The sequence below is a fragment of the Papio anubis genome, chromosome 1 (genome assembly GCF_008728515.1).
Source record: "Papio anubis isolate 15944 chromosome 1, Panubis1.0, whole genome shotgun sequence".
Classification (NCBI taxonomy): domain Eukaryota; kingdom Metazoa; phylum Chordata; class Mammalia; order Primates; family Cercopithecidae; genus Papio; species Papio anubis.
This window is the reverse complement of record NC_044976.1, coordinates 53,134,697-53,149,137: the sequence shown is the minus strand read 5'-3', so window position 1 is coordinate 53,149,137 and position 14,441 is coordinate 53,134,697. Positions and strand designations below refer to the sequence as shown.

At 48.6% G+C, this 14,441-nt stretch overlaps 1 protein-coding gene across 15 annotated transcripts in view; it reads right to left on the bottom strand.

Moving 5' to 3' along the window:
- MROH7 (maestro heat like repeat family member 7) overlaps positions 1-14,441 on the bottom strand; it is a 73,126-nt gene that overhangs the window by 32,558 nt on the left and 26,127 nt on the right. For 14 of the 15 annotated variants that reach the window (XR_004185402.1, XR_004185401.1, XM_031669154.1 and 11 more), the window contains 7 exons: positions 12,102-12,175; positions 8,369-8,452; positions 6,755-6,834; positions 6,435-6,564; positions 4,173-4,268; positions 3,554-3,658; positions 3,208-3,343 (listed from right to left, as the gene is read on the bottom strand). Coding sequence is in view for 13 of the 15 variants with exons in the window: in XM_031669154.1 (XP_031525014.1) it covers positions 3,208-3,343; positions 3,554-3,658; positions 4,173-4,268; positions 6,435-6,564; positions 6,755-6,834; positions 8,369-8,452; positions 12,102-12,175 (705 nt within the window). In the remaining 2 variants the exon portion in view is untranslated. Of the gene's footprint in view, positions 1-3,207; positions 3,344-3,553; positions 3,659-4,172; positions 4,269-6,434; positions 6,565-6,754; positions 6,835-8,368; positions 8,453-12,101; positions 12,176-14,441 lie in introns of those variants that run through there. The other variant, XM_031669162.1, reaches the window with a different exon arrangement.

Below are 14,441 nucleotides of genomic sequence, written 5' to 3'. Positions count from 1 at the left end.
GGGCACAGTGGCTCATGCCTGTAATCCCAACACTTTGGGAAGCCGAGGCAGACAGATCATGAAGTCAGGAGTTCAAGACCAACCTGACCAACATGGTGAAACCCCATCTCCACTAAAAATATAAAAATTGGCTGGGCACAGTGGCTCACGCCTGTAATCCCAGCACTTTGGGAGGCCAAGGCGGGTGGATCACAAGGTCAGGAGATCGATACATCCTGGCTAACATGGTGAAACCTCGTCTCTACCAAAAAAATACAAAAAATTAGCCGGGCATGGTGGCGGGCGCCTGTAGTCCCAGCTATTCAGGAGGCTGAGGCAGGAGAATGGCGTGAACCTGGGAGGCGGAACTTGCAGTGAGCTGAGATAGCACCACTGCACTCCAGCCTGGGCAACTGAGCAAGACTCCATCTCAAAAAAAAAAAAAAAAAATATATATATATATATATATATATATATATATAAGCCAGGCGTGTCAGTGCATGCCTGTAATCCCAGTTACTCAGGAGGCTGAGGCAGGAGAATCTCTTGAACCCGGGAGGTGTAGGTTGCAGTGAGCTGAGATCACGCCACTGCACTCCAGCCTGGGCGACAGAGCAAGACTCCAAAAAAGAAAGAAAGAAAGAGAGAGAGAGCGAGAGAGAGAGAGAGAGACTAAATTAGCTGGGCCAGGCGCAGTGGCTCACACCTGTAATCCCAGCACTTTGGGAGGCTGAGGCAGGCAGATTACTTGAGATCAGGAGTTCGAGACCAGCCTAGCCAAAATGGCAAAATCCCGACTCTACTAAAAAACACAAAAATTAGCCGCGCATGGTGGCACGCACCTGTAGTCCCAGCTACTCAGGAGGCTGAGGCAGGAGAATCGCTTGAACCTGGGAGGTGGAGGTTGCAGTGAGCCAAGAGAGTGCCACTGCACTCCAACCTGGGCAACAAAGCAAGACTCCATCTCAACAAATAATAATAATAAATAAATAAGCTGAGTGTAGTGGCGTGTGCCTATAGTTCCAGCTACTCTGGAGGCTGAGGTGGGAGGATCACCTGAGCCCGAGAGGTTGAGGCTGCAATGAGCCATGATTGAGCCACTGCACTCCAGCCTGGATAACAGAGCAAAACTCTATCTCAAAAAATAAACAAATAAACAAACAAACAAACAAATCTAAGAGTAAGATTCTTGCCTGCTAAAAAAAGAAAAAATAAATAAAATCTAAGAGTATAAGTTTGGCCTAGGGTTGCCAAATAAAATACAGGATAACAAGTTAAATTTGAATTTCAGATAAACAAATCATTTTTAGTGAAATTACGTCTCAAATATACTAAAAATTATCCATTGTTTACCTGAAATTCAAATTTTACTGGGTATCCTGTATTTTTTATTTGCTAAATCTGGCAACCCTAATTGGGTCTATAATTCCTACTTATTTCTCTTTCTTTCTTTCTTTTTCAAATGAGCTGACTCGGCAGGGTGCGGTGTTGCATGCTTGTAATCCCAGCGCTTTGGGAGGTTGAGGCAAGTGGATCACTTGAGCCCAGAAGTTCAAGACCAGCCTGGGCAACATGGCGAAACCCTATCTCTACCAAAAATACAAAAAAAAATGTAGCCAAGCATGATAGCGGGCTCCTGTAGTCCCAGTTACTCAGGAGGCTGAGGTGGGAAGATTGCTTGAGCCTGAAAGATTGAGGCTGCAGTGAGATCATGCCACCACACTCTAGCCTGGGCAACAGAACAAGACTCTGTCTCAAAAAAAAAAAAAAAAAAAAAAAAAGGCAGCCTCCCGAGCCAGAATAGATTCACAGAGGCTCCTATTCCTTCCCCTAAAGCCGGTTATTAACATGGTTTATACCACCTTCACCCACCCTCCAGAGATATGAGTGGCTCCTGGTCAACAGGGTAAATCTCCCAGCGACCAAATCTTTGTCCCAAATGCTAGAAAGAGTGAGGATACCAGATAAAGCCCAAAAGCCTGAAGGGACAGGAAAAGGTGAACTATATGACAAGCGCCTATAATGTGTGGCACTGAGCTAGTACCTTTACATATGCTCTTACAAAAGATCTCACTTAATCTTTCAAAAAGCATGAATTTAGGCTAGGTGCGGTGGCTCCCACCTATAATTCCAGCACTTCGGGAGGCCGAGGAAGACAGGTCACTTGAGGTCAGGAGTTCAAGACTGGCCTGGCATGGTGAAATCCTGTCTCTACTAAAACTACAAAAATTAGTTGGGTGTGGTGATGTGTGCCTGTAATCCCAGCTACTAGGGAGGCTGAGGCAGGAGAATCATTTGAGCCCAGGAGGCAGAGATTGCAGTGAGCCAAGATTGTGCCACTGCACTCCAGCCTAGGTAACAGAGCCAGACTCTGTCAAAAAAAAAAAAAAAAAAAAAAAAGCATGAATTATGAACTATATCTGAGTGCACCCTTTTCACAGATGAGGAAATCTAGGCCTATACAAAGCGCTTGCCTGAGGTCACACCACTAAGCAGGGACAGAACCAGCTCTTATGCACAGGTCACTCTACCCCCAGAGCCAGGAGAGTTTAAACCACATACCAAGGTCCCCTGGTTTAGGGCAGAGCTAGGGTGATGGAGAAAGGAAGGAGGCAAGTGACAGCTGATACTGTGCACCTCTAGGTACAGTGCCTCTGGATACCTGTATCAGCCCATACCACATCACTAACTGCTCCCTGAAGCTGAATCAAGGAAAGTTCTCTCAACTACAAGCTTTAGCTGCTCTGGATTCTAAGATAGAAGCTGTTCTTTGTTCATTCATTCAATAGATATTCACTGAGCACCCACCATGTGCCAAGCCCAGAGATGGCTCTGGGGAATACAGGGCTAACCAAGATACAGCCCTGCCCTTCCCTCATAGGATTATAGTCTCTAGTGGGGAAAACAGACAGGAAAACAAGGTGTTAGGGGAATTATCCTTAGGTATACCTAGTATTAAGGGAATATGAAAATGATAGTCACAAACTAAGCTTGGAAGGGTGAGAAAAAGCAAGACTGCTTAAATCAAAATAGTTTTGTTTGTAGTCTTTGTCCCCTTGTTCTATGGGGTCTTGGGCTTCACACCAGTTTCCAAAGTCCCCATCTGACCCTGTGCTGGTTTCCCCCATCTCCCACCAGGGTCTTCATGCCAAGGCTCCAGCTGATTCTTTATTGAATCCAGACTGAGCAACAACTCAGAAGACTTCCTTCAGAAGCAATAAGGCTTACGTTTTTGGAGCTCCAGGATAGTGTAGAGGATGATGATGCCGTCCAGAGCCTCCCGGCCAATCTCCTCATCAGGATCCCCAATGCGAAGGATGAGTCTCCCCAGCAGAAGCCCCAGCGCCGGGAACCCCAAGGGCATCTGTTTGTATTGCAATCTTAGGGATTGAGTGTTATAGGTTCAACAATGCTATACATTAAATGGTGAACACAGGTGGATAGTCTGGCCCAGAAAACAGAGCCCTCTGAAGATGGCAAGAGCCACCTGGGAATCCCTGAACAGAGGCACAGGCTCCTTCAGAAGTGGGAAGATTCTCCCTAAGAGTCTCTACCCCTCCCAGGGGCCACTCACAAAGAAAGGCAGAGTCAGAAGCATGTAGTTCAACACAGAGACATGGCTGTTCACAGCCCGTGCTCGCTCATGGGCCTTCCCAGAGTTCATCCAAGGCCCCAGGGCCTGTGGGATCAAAAGTAAAACTCAGAACTACAGGTTAGATGCCAGCCCCTGCTGCTGGGTGGACAGGCCAGCCTTCACCCATCAGCAGGAAGCTTCCAGAGAGGGCATAAAGGTCACCACAGCCCTCCTCCTCTTCTTGGAGTTTAGGGAGAGATGGAGTTCAGAATAGGACCGACAGACTATAGGGAAGAAGGAAGTCAATGAGGAGAGAGATGAAAGGTGAAGAGTCATGAATACAGAAGAGAGATGCAGGGACAAGCATGGAAAGAGCACAGATATGGTAGCAGCTATAACCATGGGCAGCCATTTAGAGAGTGGGAGGATGGGGAGAGAGTGGGGAGAGGCAGGAGTCTGGGACAGGGCCTGTGATACAGACAGAGAGGCAGAACACTCACACAAGATGACATCCTAAAGCCAAATCACTCCTGGGTCTGGCCTCCACTGCTCCTGAGCCAATTTCTCTCTTCCCTCCACCCTTCCTCCCCTCCCTTCCTTGCCCCTCCCATCTCCGCACCTCCAAGATGCTCTTCAGCCCAGCAGGAGTGGGGTCCTCGATAAAGAGGGCTTTGAGCAGTGTCTGCAGGGCCTCCAGGGTCTGATGGTAAAGAGTCTGTGGACAGGAGGAGGACCAAGCCACTAGGGCACCTCTGGAGTAGACATCAGCCCCAGGCATCCCCTGGTGTGGGTCAGGGGAGGAGGGGGAATTTGGACCCAGGAGAGCTGCTTTCTGTTCCCACCTCTGAGACTAACTTGATGTGTAATGTTGGGCAAATTACTTCCCCTCATGGATTACAGTTTCCTTATCAACAATTGCTAATTATTATCTCTGCACTTTCTCCTTCAAGACGGAGGAAGCGGAGATCCAGCATACACTGAGAATCTACCATGGACCGTGGACCTGGTGATTTGCACAACCATATCACCTTGTCCACAAATTGTTTCTCTCATTTTACAAATGAAGGGACAGGGACACTTGTCCAAGATCACAGAACAAGAAGTTCCAAGTCATGAGGAGCAAATGAGAGGATGGATGGGAAAATGCTCTGGAACTGCAAGAGCTGGATCAATGAAAGAGCCAATCTTACTTTCATCATCTCTAGGGAAATGCTCTGATTCTTTTTTGAATTGCTTCTCCTAGACCCAGATAGGTTTTCCAAGTTGCCCCTTAAGGAAGCCATCTCTCCCCTGCCCAGGTTTCTCATTCCTTAACCACACCACCATCCTGGAATTGTCTTATGGGTACCGGCATTACATGTACACAAGGCTGGGCAGTGGGTTTGAGTTACTCTGAGAAGACCCTCTCTTTTTTGCCTCCCCTCCTCCTGCCAGCTCCCTAAGTGTGCCTCCTAGGTTGTTATTGTCCAACTTCCTGAGTCTGCACACACTGTGAAGCCAGTGGTCCTTGGGGATATACCATAACCACCAAGAAAGCCTGGCTCACCACCTACCTACCTCCTCCTCCCCGCCCATCTCTGCAGATTACTATGCAGCACTGTCCTCTGCTGGCTAAATCTGGTACTACAAAAGGGCTGCCTGCTTTTTTCATTCACCCGCTCCACCCCAGTCTTCTACAAGGGGACCTCCGGGACCCTGGTTCTCCAGCCTCACTTCCCAGAACTCTCGCCTAACCCTCTGGGTTCCAGTCACACTGCCACTTTGTCATTCTCTGCCTGAAATGCTCTTCCTTCTGCCACCCTCTGCAGCTAATTAGTTCTTTATTAACCTCGCAGCTTCACAATCACAACCCCTGACCCCTATCTAGGCCTTCCCCTCCCCCACCGCCCACCCCACCATTACAGGCTCTTTATAGCACCAAGTACTTCCGGCTTGCAGGATTTATGATTGGTGTAATTTTGCATTTATTCGTATTTATTTATTTGATACCATCCATCTCCCCCACGCTCACCTCGGCTGTAAGGTTCCTGTGCTGAGTTCAGCATGGAGTAGGTACTGAGTTACTATTTGCTAAATGAAGTGATGAATGAATGTGCTGCAACCTGGGCTGAAACCCTTTGCCTTAACCTTCCCCACTGACCCTCTCTACCCCTCATCCTACCCTGAGGGTCACCTCCACTCCTCCTCCCAGGAACGCCTGGAGAGGTTTGAAGATGCTCGCGTGAGCCTCCTGAGGTTCTGTTTCTCCAGGCCTCAGCCCCAGTTCCCCCAGTCTGTCTTCGTTATAGCCTAGGCCTCAGCCCTGCCCCTCCCAATCCTGGCCGCTTCCCTTGGCCATGCCATCATCTGCCCACATCCCTCCCATAGGGCAGGGCCCAGAAGTGGACAGGATGGGTGTTGTTTTGTTTTATTTTGTTTTGAGATGGAGTCTCACTCTGTCATCCAGGCTGGAGTGCAGTGGCACGATCTCTGCTCACTGCAGGCTCTGCCTCCTGGGTTCCAGCCATTCTCCTGCCTCAGCCTCCTGAGTAGCTGGGCCTACAGGCGCCCGCCACCATGCCCGGCTTTTTTTTTTTTTTTTTTTTTTTAATAGAGACAGGGATTCACCGTGTTAGCCAGGATGGTCTGCATCTCCTGACCTCGTGATCCACCCACTTCAGCCTCCCAAAGTGCTGGGATTACAGGCGTGAGCCACCGCGCCCAGCCGGGTGTCTTTATTTGAATGATTCATCTATTCACCATTTATCAAGTACCTACTCAGACCAACAGAAGTGAGTTGAATTGCCCAAGGCCACAGACCAATGAGCTGGAGGATGCAGCTCCAGATCTCCTCCCAGAACTTGGGCCAGCCCTGAGGCCCTGCTGGGAAGGCCTGTCTCACCTGGATGGTCTCAGCCTTGGCCTCATCCTTCTCCTGCATGGCCTGCACGGAGGGCAGGGAGAACACACTCTGCACACACATGTTCACCAGCTCCGACCTCTCCCGCACGCCCAGGGTGGGCTGGGTGTGGCTGGAGAAGAGGCAGAAAACAAAGGGAATGAGAAAGGGGCCCTACAGCTAAAGACGGGGGCTGAGCTGAGAAGCAGGGACTGGGCAAGGTGGAGGTGGGTTGGCGGAGGGTACAGTGGAGAGACGGAGGGAGGCAGAAGTGGAGGAAGAGAAGAGAGGGGTTGTGGGGACAGGGAGAGGGCCATGGACACCTCAGCTGGGTCAGGATCTCCATGGCCTGCTTGCGGACGGAGCTTGAGAGAGAATCCAGTGGCTCCTCCTGGATCTGCCTCTGGACAGGGGGCCACAGAAGGGCTGATGAGGACAGGGCTACTGCAGGCCGCCAGGGCCAAGGCTGCCCCCCTCACAAGGAGCAGGTCACAGCAGCCCCTCAAGTGCTCCTCCCGCCTCAGCTGCCCAAGTAACTGGGACTATAAGCTCATGCCACCACACTTGGCTAACTATTTTTATTTTTTGTAGAGACAGAGTCTTGCTGTGTTGCCCAGGCTGGTCTCAAACTCCTGAGCTCAAGCCATCCTCCTGCCTTGGCCTCCCAAAATGCTGGAATTAAAGACATTAGCCACCATGCCTGGCCTCCAGGAGGCATATTCAAACCATGGAACTGGCCCAAAGCAAAAACCACCATGTGTGGCCCTTGAAAACTGCCCAGTTGCATTCCTTTAAATTTTTTTTGCTTTGTCTTTTTAGAGATGGGGTCTTATGATGTTGGCCAGTTTCATCTCAAACTCTCTCTCTTTTTTTTTTTTTTTTTTTGAGACGAAGTCTTGCTTTGTTGCCCAGGTTGGAGTGCAGTGGCACAGTCTCAGCTCACTGCAACCTCTGCCTCCCTAGCTCAAGCAATTCTCCCACCTCAGCCTTCTGAGTAGCTGGGACCACAGACACATGCCACCATCCCCAGCTAAGCTTTTTTTGTATTTTTAGTAGAGATGGGGTTTCACCATTTTGGTCAGACTGGTCTCGAACTCCTGACCTCAAGGGATCTGCCTGCCTCAGCCTCCCAAAGTGCTGGGATGACAGACATGAGCCACCACACTTGGCCAAATGTCCATTTCTTTAAGATAAAAAATTAGTTGGATATGGTGGCACACACCTGTGGTCCCAAATCTCCAGAGGCTAAGGCGGGAGGATCCCGTAAGCCCAGGAGGTTGATGCTGCAGTAAGCCATGATGGCGCCACTGCACTCCAGCCTGGGCAACAGAGCATGACCCTGTCTCAAAATAAAGGATGTCCTTCTAATTGCTTCTCATTTTGATCTAGCACCTACACACAGCAGATGCTCAATTAATGTTAGTTAAATGAAGGTATTTAACCTTCATTTAACTTTAAAAAGCAAGGACTTTTTTGGTTGTCTCTGTGAAGTACACAGCTTCAGTGGTTATTCCTGCCCAATCCATTCTGGTGGAGTGGCTGTATTTATCCAAATGGTGAGGAAACTGTCTAAAGTTGCCTACCAGAAGGAATGGCTGGGAAAAGAATGTATTAAGTAATAAGAACTGCTTCTGGGTGTGCAAGGCTTTACTGTAGACTAAGCATTGGGTTGTGTCCTCCCAACAAGCCAATGGCACAGGTATTATCACACCCATCTGTGAGATGAGAAGAGTGAGGCTCAGAACTTGCCTGAGCTCCCTCCGTGTAGGTGGGAGGCAGTTCGAAGTGGAGCTGAGACTCAATTCCCGGTGTCCTGCCTCCTCATCCTGTCCTTTTCCCACCTCAGCCTCCCACCCCTGCAGTCTCATCAGTGGGTGGACTCAGGAATTCTGCCGCCTCCCACCCCAATGCCGCAGACCCGCCCGTGGCTCCCCCACCATCATCTTCTTTATCATGGTCTTCTTTTCTCTTTCTGCCTCCAACAGATCCTGGCTCTTCTGAAGGGTGGTGACATTCTCAACCTAGGGGACAGCAGAGGGCAAAACCTCGGAGTGAGAGCCCCACCAAGCCCAGTCCTCAGGGGTTGCCCATACAGCACTGTTAACCACCCGACACCTGCAGGCAAGCCAGAATTGGCACAAGAGAAATGAGAGGTTCCCACAAGGGGAACTTGGGGCGGGGTAAAGATTGGAGAATATTGAGGGATTGGAGGAGTTAATCCTGAATGCCAGCATTTGGAAGAGGACCAGATATGAGGGACTGCAAAGTACTCCCCCTTCTCCAGTCAACTAAGGAGGGGACAGAAAGGGCCCCAATCCCTCAACCTGAAATTGCACCATTAGTAACGCTTCATATGGGTCTTCCAGTACATACAAGTCAGATTGAGGCATTCTGCTACCTGAGAGAGAGAACACATTAACTAATATCCAACTAATCTCTCCGTTCTCATCATCTTAAGGGAGAAGAAGGAAAATAAACAATGACCATGAAATAAGAAAACTAACTTCATATAGTAAAGAAGAAAAGACAGGTTAATTTGATGGGGAGTGTAGCACATTGAAAATGGCTGCAAGTTCTTTTCTGCTCCTCCTATCCAAAACACAGATTCCTCTTGAATCTTGGCTCATTTTATAACTTGCTTTGACCAGTAGAGTAATGTGGAAGTGACGCTGGGCCAGTTCCTGGACTAGTCCTTAAGGAAACTGGAAGCTTCCACTTTTTCCCTCTGGAACCCAGCCACTGTGCTGCAAGGAAGCCCAAGCTAGAAGACAGAATGATTACAGACCATGTGAAGAGAGGCCCTGGAAAATGAGGGGGTCATCTTGAATGTTCCAGTCCCACTGAGTAATATCAGTCTACACTGTGGAGCAGAACCACCACCTAGCTAAGCCTAGTCAAACTTCAGAATCATGAGAAATCGGGCCTCTCCAATTCTAATGCCCCCAGCACCCAGGCTGAGATGCAGTGATGCAGTCACAGCCCACTACAATTTCAAATTCCTGGGCCCAAGCAATTTTTTGGTCTTAGCCTTCTGAGTAGCTAGGACTACATGGACTACGTAGGACTACTGGGCCACCATGCCCAGCTAATTTTTTTTTTTTTTTTTTTTTTTTTTTTTTTACTTTGTAAATTTTTGTAGCTGGGCATAGTGGCTCACGTCTGTAATCGCAGCAATTTGGGAGGCTGAAGTGGGCAGATCACCTGAGGTCAGGAGTTCAAGACCAGCCCGACCAATATGATGAAACCCCGTCTCTACTAAAAATACAAAAATTAGCCAGGCATGGGGGCATGTGCCTGTAATCCCAGCTACTTGGGAGGCTAAGACAGGAGAATTGCTTGAACCCGGGAGGCAGAAGTTGCAGTGAGCCGAGATCATACCATTGCACTCCAGCCTGGGCAACAAGAGCGAAAACTCCAACTTAAAAAAAAAAAAAAAAATCGTAGACACTGGGTCTCACAATGTTGCCCAGGTTGGTCTCAAACTTCCAGCCTCAAGTGATCCTCCCACCTCAGCCTCCCAAAGTACTGGGATTACTGGTGTGAGCCACCATCCCTATCCCAGAGTGAACTTTTAAACCACTAAATTCTGGGGTGGTTTGTTAAACAGCAATAGGTAACTTAAACTGTAAGAGTGATGATAGAGCGATGGCTAATTTAATCCAAATGGTCAGAGAAGACCACTCAGAGGAGTTAACACCTGGGCTGAGTCCTAAATGACAAGAAAGAACTAGCTATGCAGAGAACTAGGGGGAAGTCCTGTCTGTCTCCCCAAACTAGAATGTCAGATCACATCACTGTTGTATCCCTAGTGCCTAAAACAGTGCCTAGCACATAGTAGAGGCTCAATGAAATGTGTTGAATGACAATATTGAGGCTCAGAAACCCATACCCCACAATATGGTGTTTGGACATGCTGAATTGAATAAGCTTCCAGGTCTCTCTGATGTCTCCCAAAGTATGAGATGAAGTTGAAGTTCCTTGATCTGCCTAAGATCCAGATCTACCAAGGAGATCAACTGTTGTTCCTTCCCTTCCCTGTAAGACCAAGAATGTAACCACATCTGAACAGACCCTTTCACAAAATAATCTCTGTTCCTGATCCATTAATTCTTGCTACTAATCCCTTATTGCTCCTCAACAGAATTCCTCTTCTCTTGCTGGGTGTGGTGGCTCACAGCTATAATTACAGCACTTTGGAAGGCTGAGGCAGGAGGATGGCTTGAGCTCAGGAGTTCAAGACCAGCCTGAGCAATATAATAAGACCTCACCTCTAGGCAAAACATAATAAAAAAAAAAAAAAAATAGTCCAGGGCCAGGCACAGTGGCTCATGCCTATAATCCCAGCTACTCAGGAGGCTGAGATGGGAGGATCGCTTAAGCCTGGGAAGTTGAGGCTGCAGCAAGCCAAGATCGCATCACTACACTCCAGCCCGAGTGACAGAGTGAGACCCTGCCTCAAAAAAAAAAAAAAAAAAAAAAATTCTCTTCTCCTGCCTCCTATAACCTGTTTTGCCAGGATCCAAGCCCCCATTTTTCTGTAACCTCAAAATGGTATATAAGCTTCTGAGCCCTCACTGGGAGCAGGTAATCACTCTGTGCTTCTCTCCGTGTACTCATTAATAAATGCATGTACATTTTCTCCAATTAATCTGCCTTCGTTAGTTGATTTTTTTTTCAGCAAATCTTCAGAGGATGAAGGGGACGTTTTCCCTTGGCCCCTGTGACAGCAATAAAAAGTCTTCTTTTTGTAGGCGCCATGGTAGCTGCTGTACATATCACCTGGCATGGGCCTCACTTCAGCTTTGTTGTGCTCATTTTATAGAACTTTCCTGGCAGAAACACGTGCAAAGGCCCTGGGGCAGGAATGAGTTTGGCGTGTGTGAGAAACAGAAAAAGGCCAGCGTGGCAGGAACACAGTGGACAACTAGAAGGACACCATGGGATGAGGATAAATGCTCCCCAAATGCAGGGCTTCCTCTTAGTCCAGTCACCTCTCCTCATCCCCACCCTGCACTGCCCCAGGGACTGAAGCTTGGCCCTGAAGCAGCCTGGAGGCAGGGCCTGCCTCCTGCATGTCTGGGCCTGGATGGATACCCCACCTCCTCTACATTCTGTCCACCAAGCACCCTTGTCCACACTCCCTGTGTCGCACTCACGTCCACCAGCTTGTCTGGTCTTCCCCACTGGCCCTTGCCAAGTCCTGCAAATGCAAGTGTGCCTCACCTGCTGGACTGGTCTTCTTGGGCCTCCTAGGCCTGCTGCATGGCCCAGACCTGGGTTGGGCCTGACTGTCCTGAAAAAAGGCCACTTCTAGACTTTCTGCCCCTTTCAGAGCCCCTCCCACAATTCATTCAATTGTTTAAAAATATTTTATTGAGCATCTATTATGTGCCAGGCACTGTTCTAGATGCTGAAGTTATAGCTGTGAATAACAGACAAAATGCCCGAGTAATGGAGGATATGTCCTTGTGGGGCAGATGAACAAGAAAGAAGATGAATAAACAAAGCATATGGCACATCAGACAGCAATGAACGTTATGGAGAAAAGGAGAGCCGGGCAGAGGCACGGGGAATGCTGAGGCTGCTGGGCTGGGTGGGGGAAGGGGAGAGGGGGTAGGCAGCACGGAAGTACTCCAGGACAGTCAGCTAGGGGTTGGGCAGGAGGCATACCAGAGCCATGTTTTTGCCACCTTCTGTCTTCTCTGGCACCTTCACCAGGCATGAGGTCACTTCATCAAAGGCTCCTGCAGGGCACAATTTCAATGAGAAGATGGATAAAGCTGTGATGTACCTAGGATGCCATCATGCCATCTCTCTCCTCCCCCTCTAGCCCCCTCCAATCCCTACCCCACCCCAGCACCCCAGTAGCCACACTGAGCTTTTTTTTTTTTTCCTTTTTCTTTCTTTCTTTTTCTTTTTCTTTTTTTTTTTTTTTTTGAGACGGAGTCTCGCTCTTGCTGCCCAGGCTAGAGTGCAATGGCGCTCACTATCTTGGCTCACTGCAACCTCCACCTTCTGGGTTCAAGTGATTCTCCTGCCTCAGCCTCCCAAGTAGCTGGGATTACAGGCACCCACTACCACACCCAGCTATTTTTTGTATTTTTAGTAGAGACAGGGTTTCACCATGTTGGCCAGGCTAGTCTCGAACTCCTGACCTCCAGTGATCCACTCGTCTCGGCCTCCCAAAGTGCTGGGATTACAGGTGTGAGCCACCACGCCTGGCCTACACTGAGCTTTTAAGTGTACATCAGCTCATGTCACCCCCTCCCTAAAACCCTTCAGTGACACTGCATTTCATTGAGCACAAAGCCAGCATCCTTGCCGAGGCCTTCAATGCCCTGCCTGGTCGGTTGTGCCCTGCCCTCCTCTGCAGCCCTATCTCCCACCACTTGCCCGCCTCACTATGCTCTGGCCACACCAGCTTCCTTCCAGAATTGAGCACATTTCCCCTCAGGGCCTTTGCATGGTGGTTCCCTCTACCCGGGCCACTGCTCGCCATACCTCCTTGCACCGCTAAGGCTCTCCTTCAGGCCTAGGCTTGCCTGCCAGTCCTGAGAAAGGCCACCCCCACCCTCTGGCTCTGCAAGGGCCAATATGGTCTTGTCGTGCATTGTCCGAATCTCTTCTTTCAGCAGTTATCATAATTCACAGCTAAACACCTACTTGTTATGAGAGGCATCTGCCGTTCTGTCAGCCCCTCATCTCTTCACTTTCTTTTGGTGAAAGAGCCTCATCTTTCCTGTGTGCACCCTATTCCATGTAGCTAGGTGAAGCTGGATTCCTCAAGACACACCCAGCACCCACTCTTCAGACAGGGGTGGGCCTGGAACCCAAGCTCCACTCCTAAGAGTGTCCCATGCCACCAGCCACAGCGATTGGTCCAGGGATGAAAACTTGACTGGGCAGGACCAATAGAGTCTTTTATTTAAGGGGGTTGAGGGGAACACCAAAGGAGAGAGGATCTTTCTCCTTCTGAGGACAAGGTCACTGGGGCCTATGAAAACCTGGAACTTCAGATTCTCGACCACCAGAGGATGCTAGAGGATGGAGAAGTACAGATACCCCAATTGTAGTGAACACCAAGATCTTAGCTTCTAAACACCATTCTCCACTAAAAGGAACAAGGCTCCTTGGAGAAATGTTTGATTCCAGGACTCAAACAGGGAAAGCTCAGGATGAACCTGAGACACCTGAATGATAAAGACATGTCAAATATCAAAGGAATACAAAAGCATGCTTTTTTCGTTGTTTTTTTGTTTTATTTGTTTTGAGCTGATGGGGGCCGAGCACGGTGGCTCACGCCTGTAATCCCAGCACTTTGGGAGGCTGAAGCAGGTGGATCATCTGAGGTCAGGAGTTTGAGACCAGCCTGGCCAACATGGTGAAACCCCACCTCTACTAAAAATACAAAAATTAGCTGGGCATAGTGGTGCACACCTATAATCACAGCTACTAGGGAGGCTGAGGCAGGAGAATCGCTTGAACCCAGAAGGCAGAGGTTTAGTGAGCCAAGATTGTGCCACTGCATTCCAGCCTGGGCAACAGAGCAATATTTCGTCTCAAAAAAAGAAAGAACTCGGGGGTCTTGCCGTGTTGGCCAGGCTGGTCTCTACAAAAGTTTGCTTGAAGGGAATTCCACTGATCGAATTGAGGAAAATTTGAGTATCACAATAAATTGTGAAAAAAATGGATTATAGCCCATTAAATAAACTAAGAAAATGGATTATAGCCCATTAAATAAACTAATTGAGTCCATATTATACTAATAAATAAATAAATAAATTGAAAGTTTGATGGGAATGGGATATTCACATAGTTTCAAAGTACCTGACCACATGATATTCACTACAAAGGGGTAAATATTGACTTCACAATAGAAAACCTTGGCAGCAACCATCCTACTCAAGTGATGAAAGCAAACAGCATCAGTAATGAACAAATCAAAATTATAAGGCACCAGACAGGACGCAATGAGAAAAACCCAGCATCACTTCTGTGCTATTCCTGCCA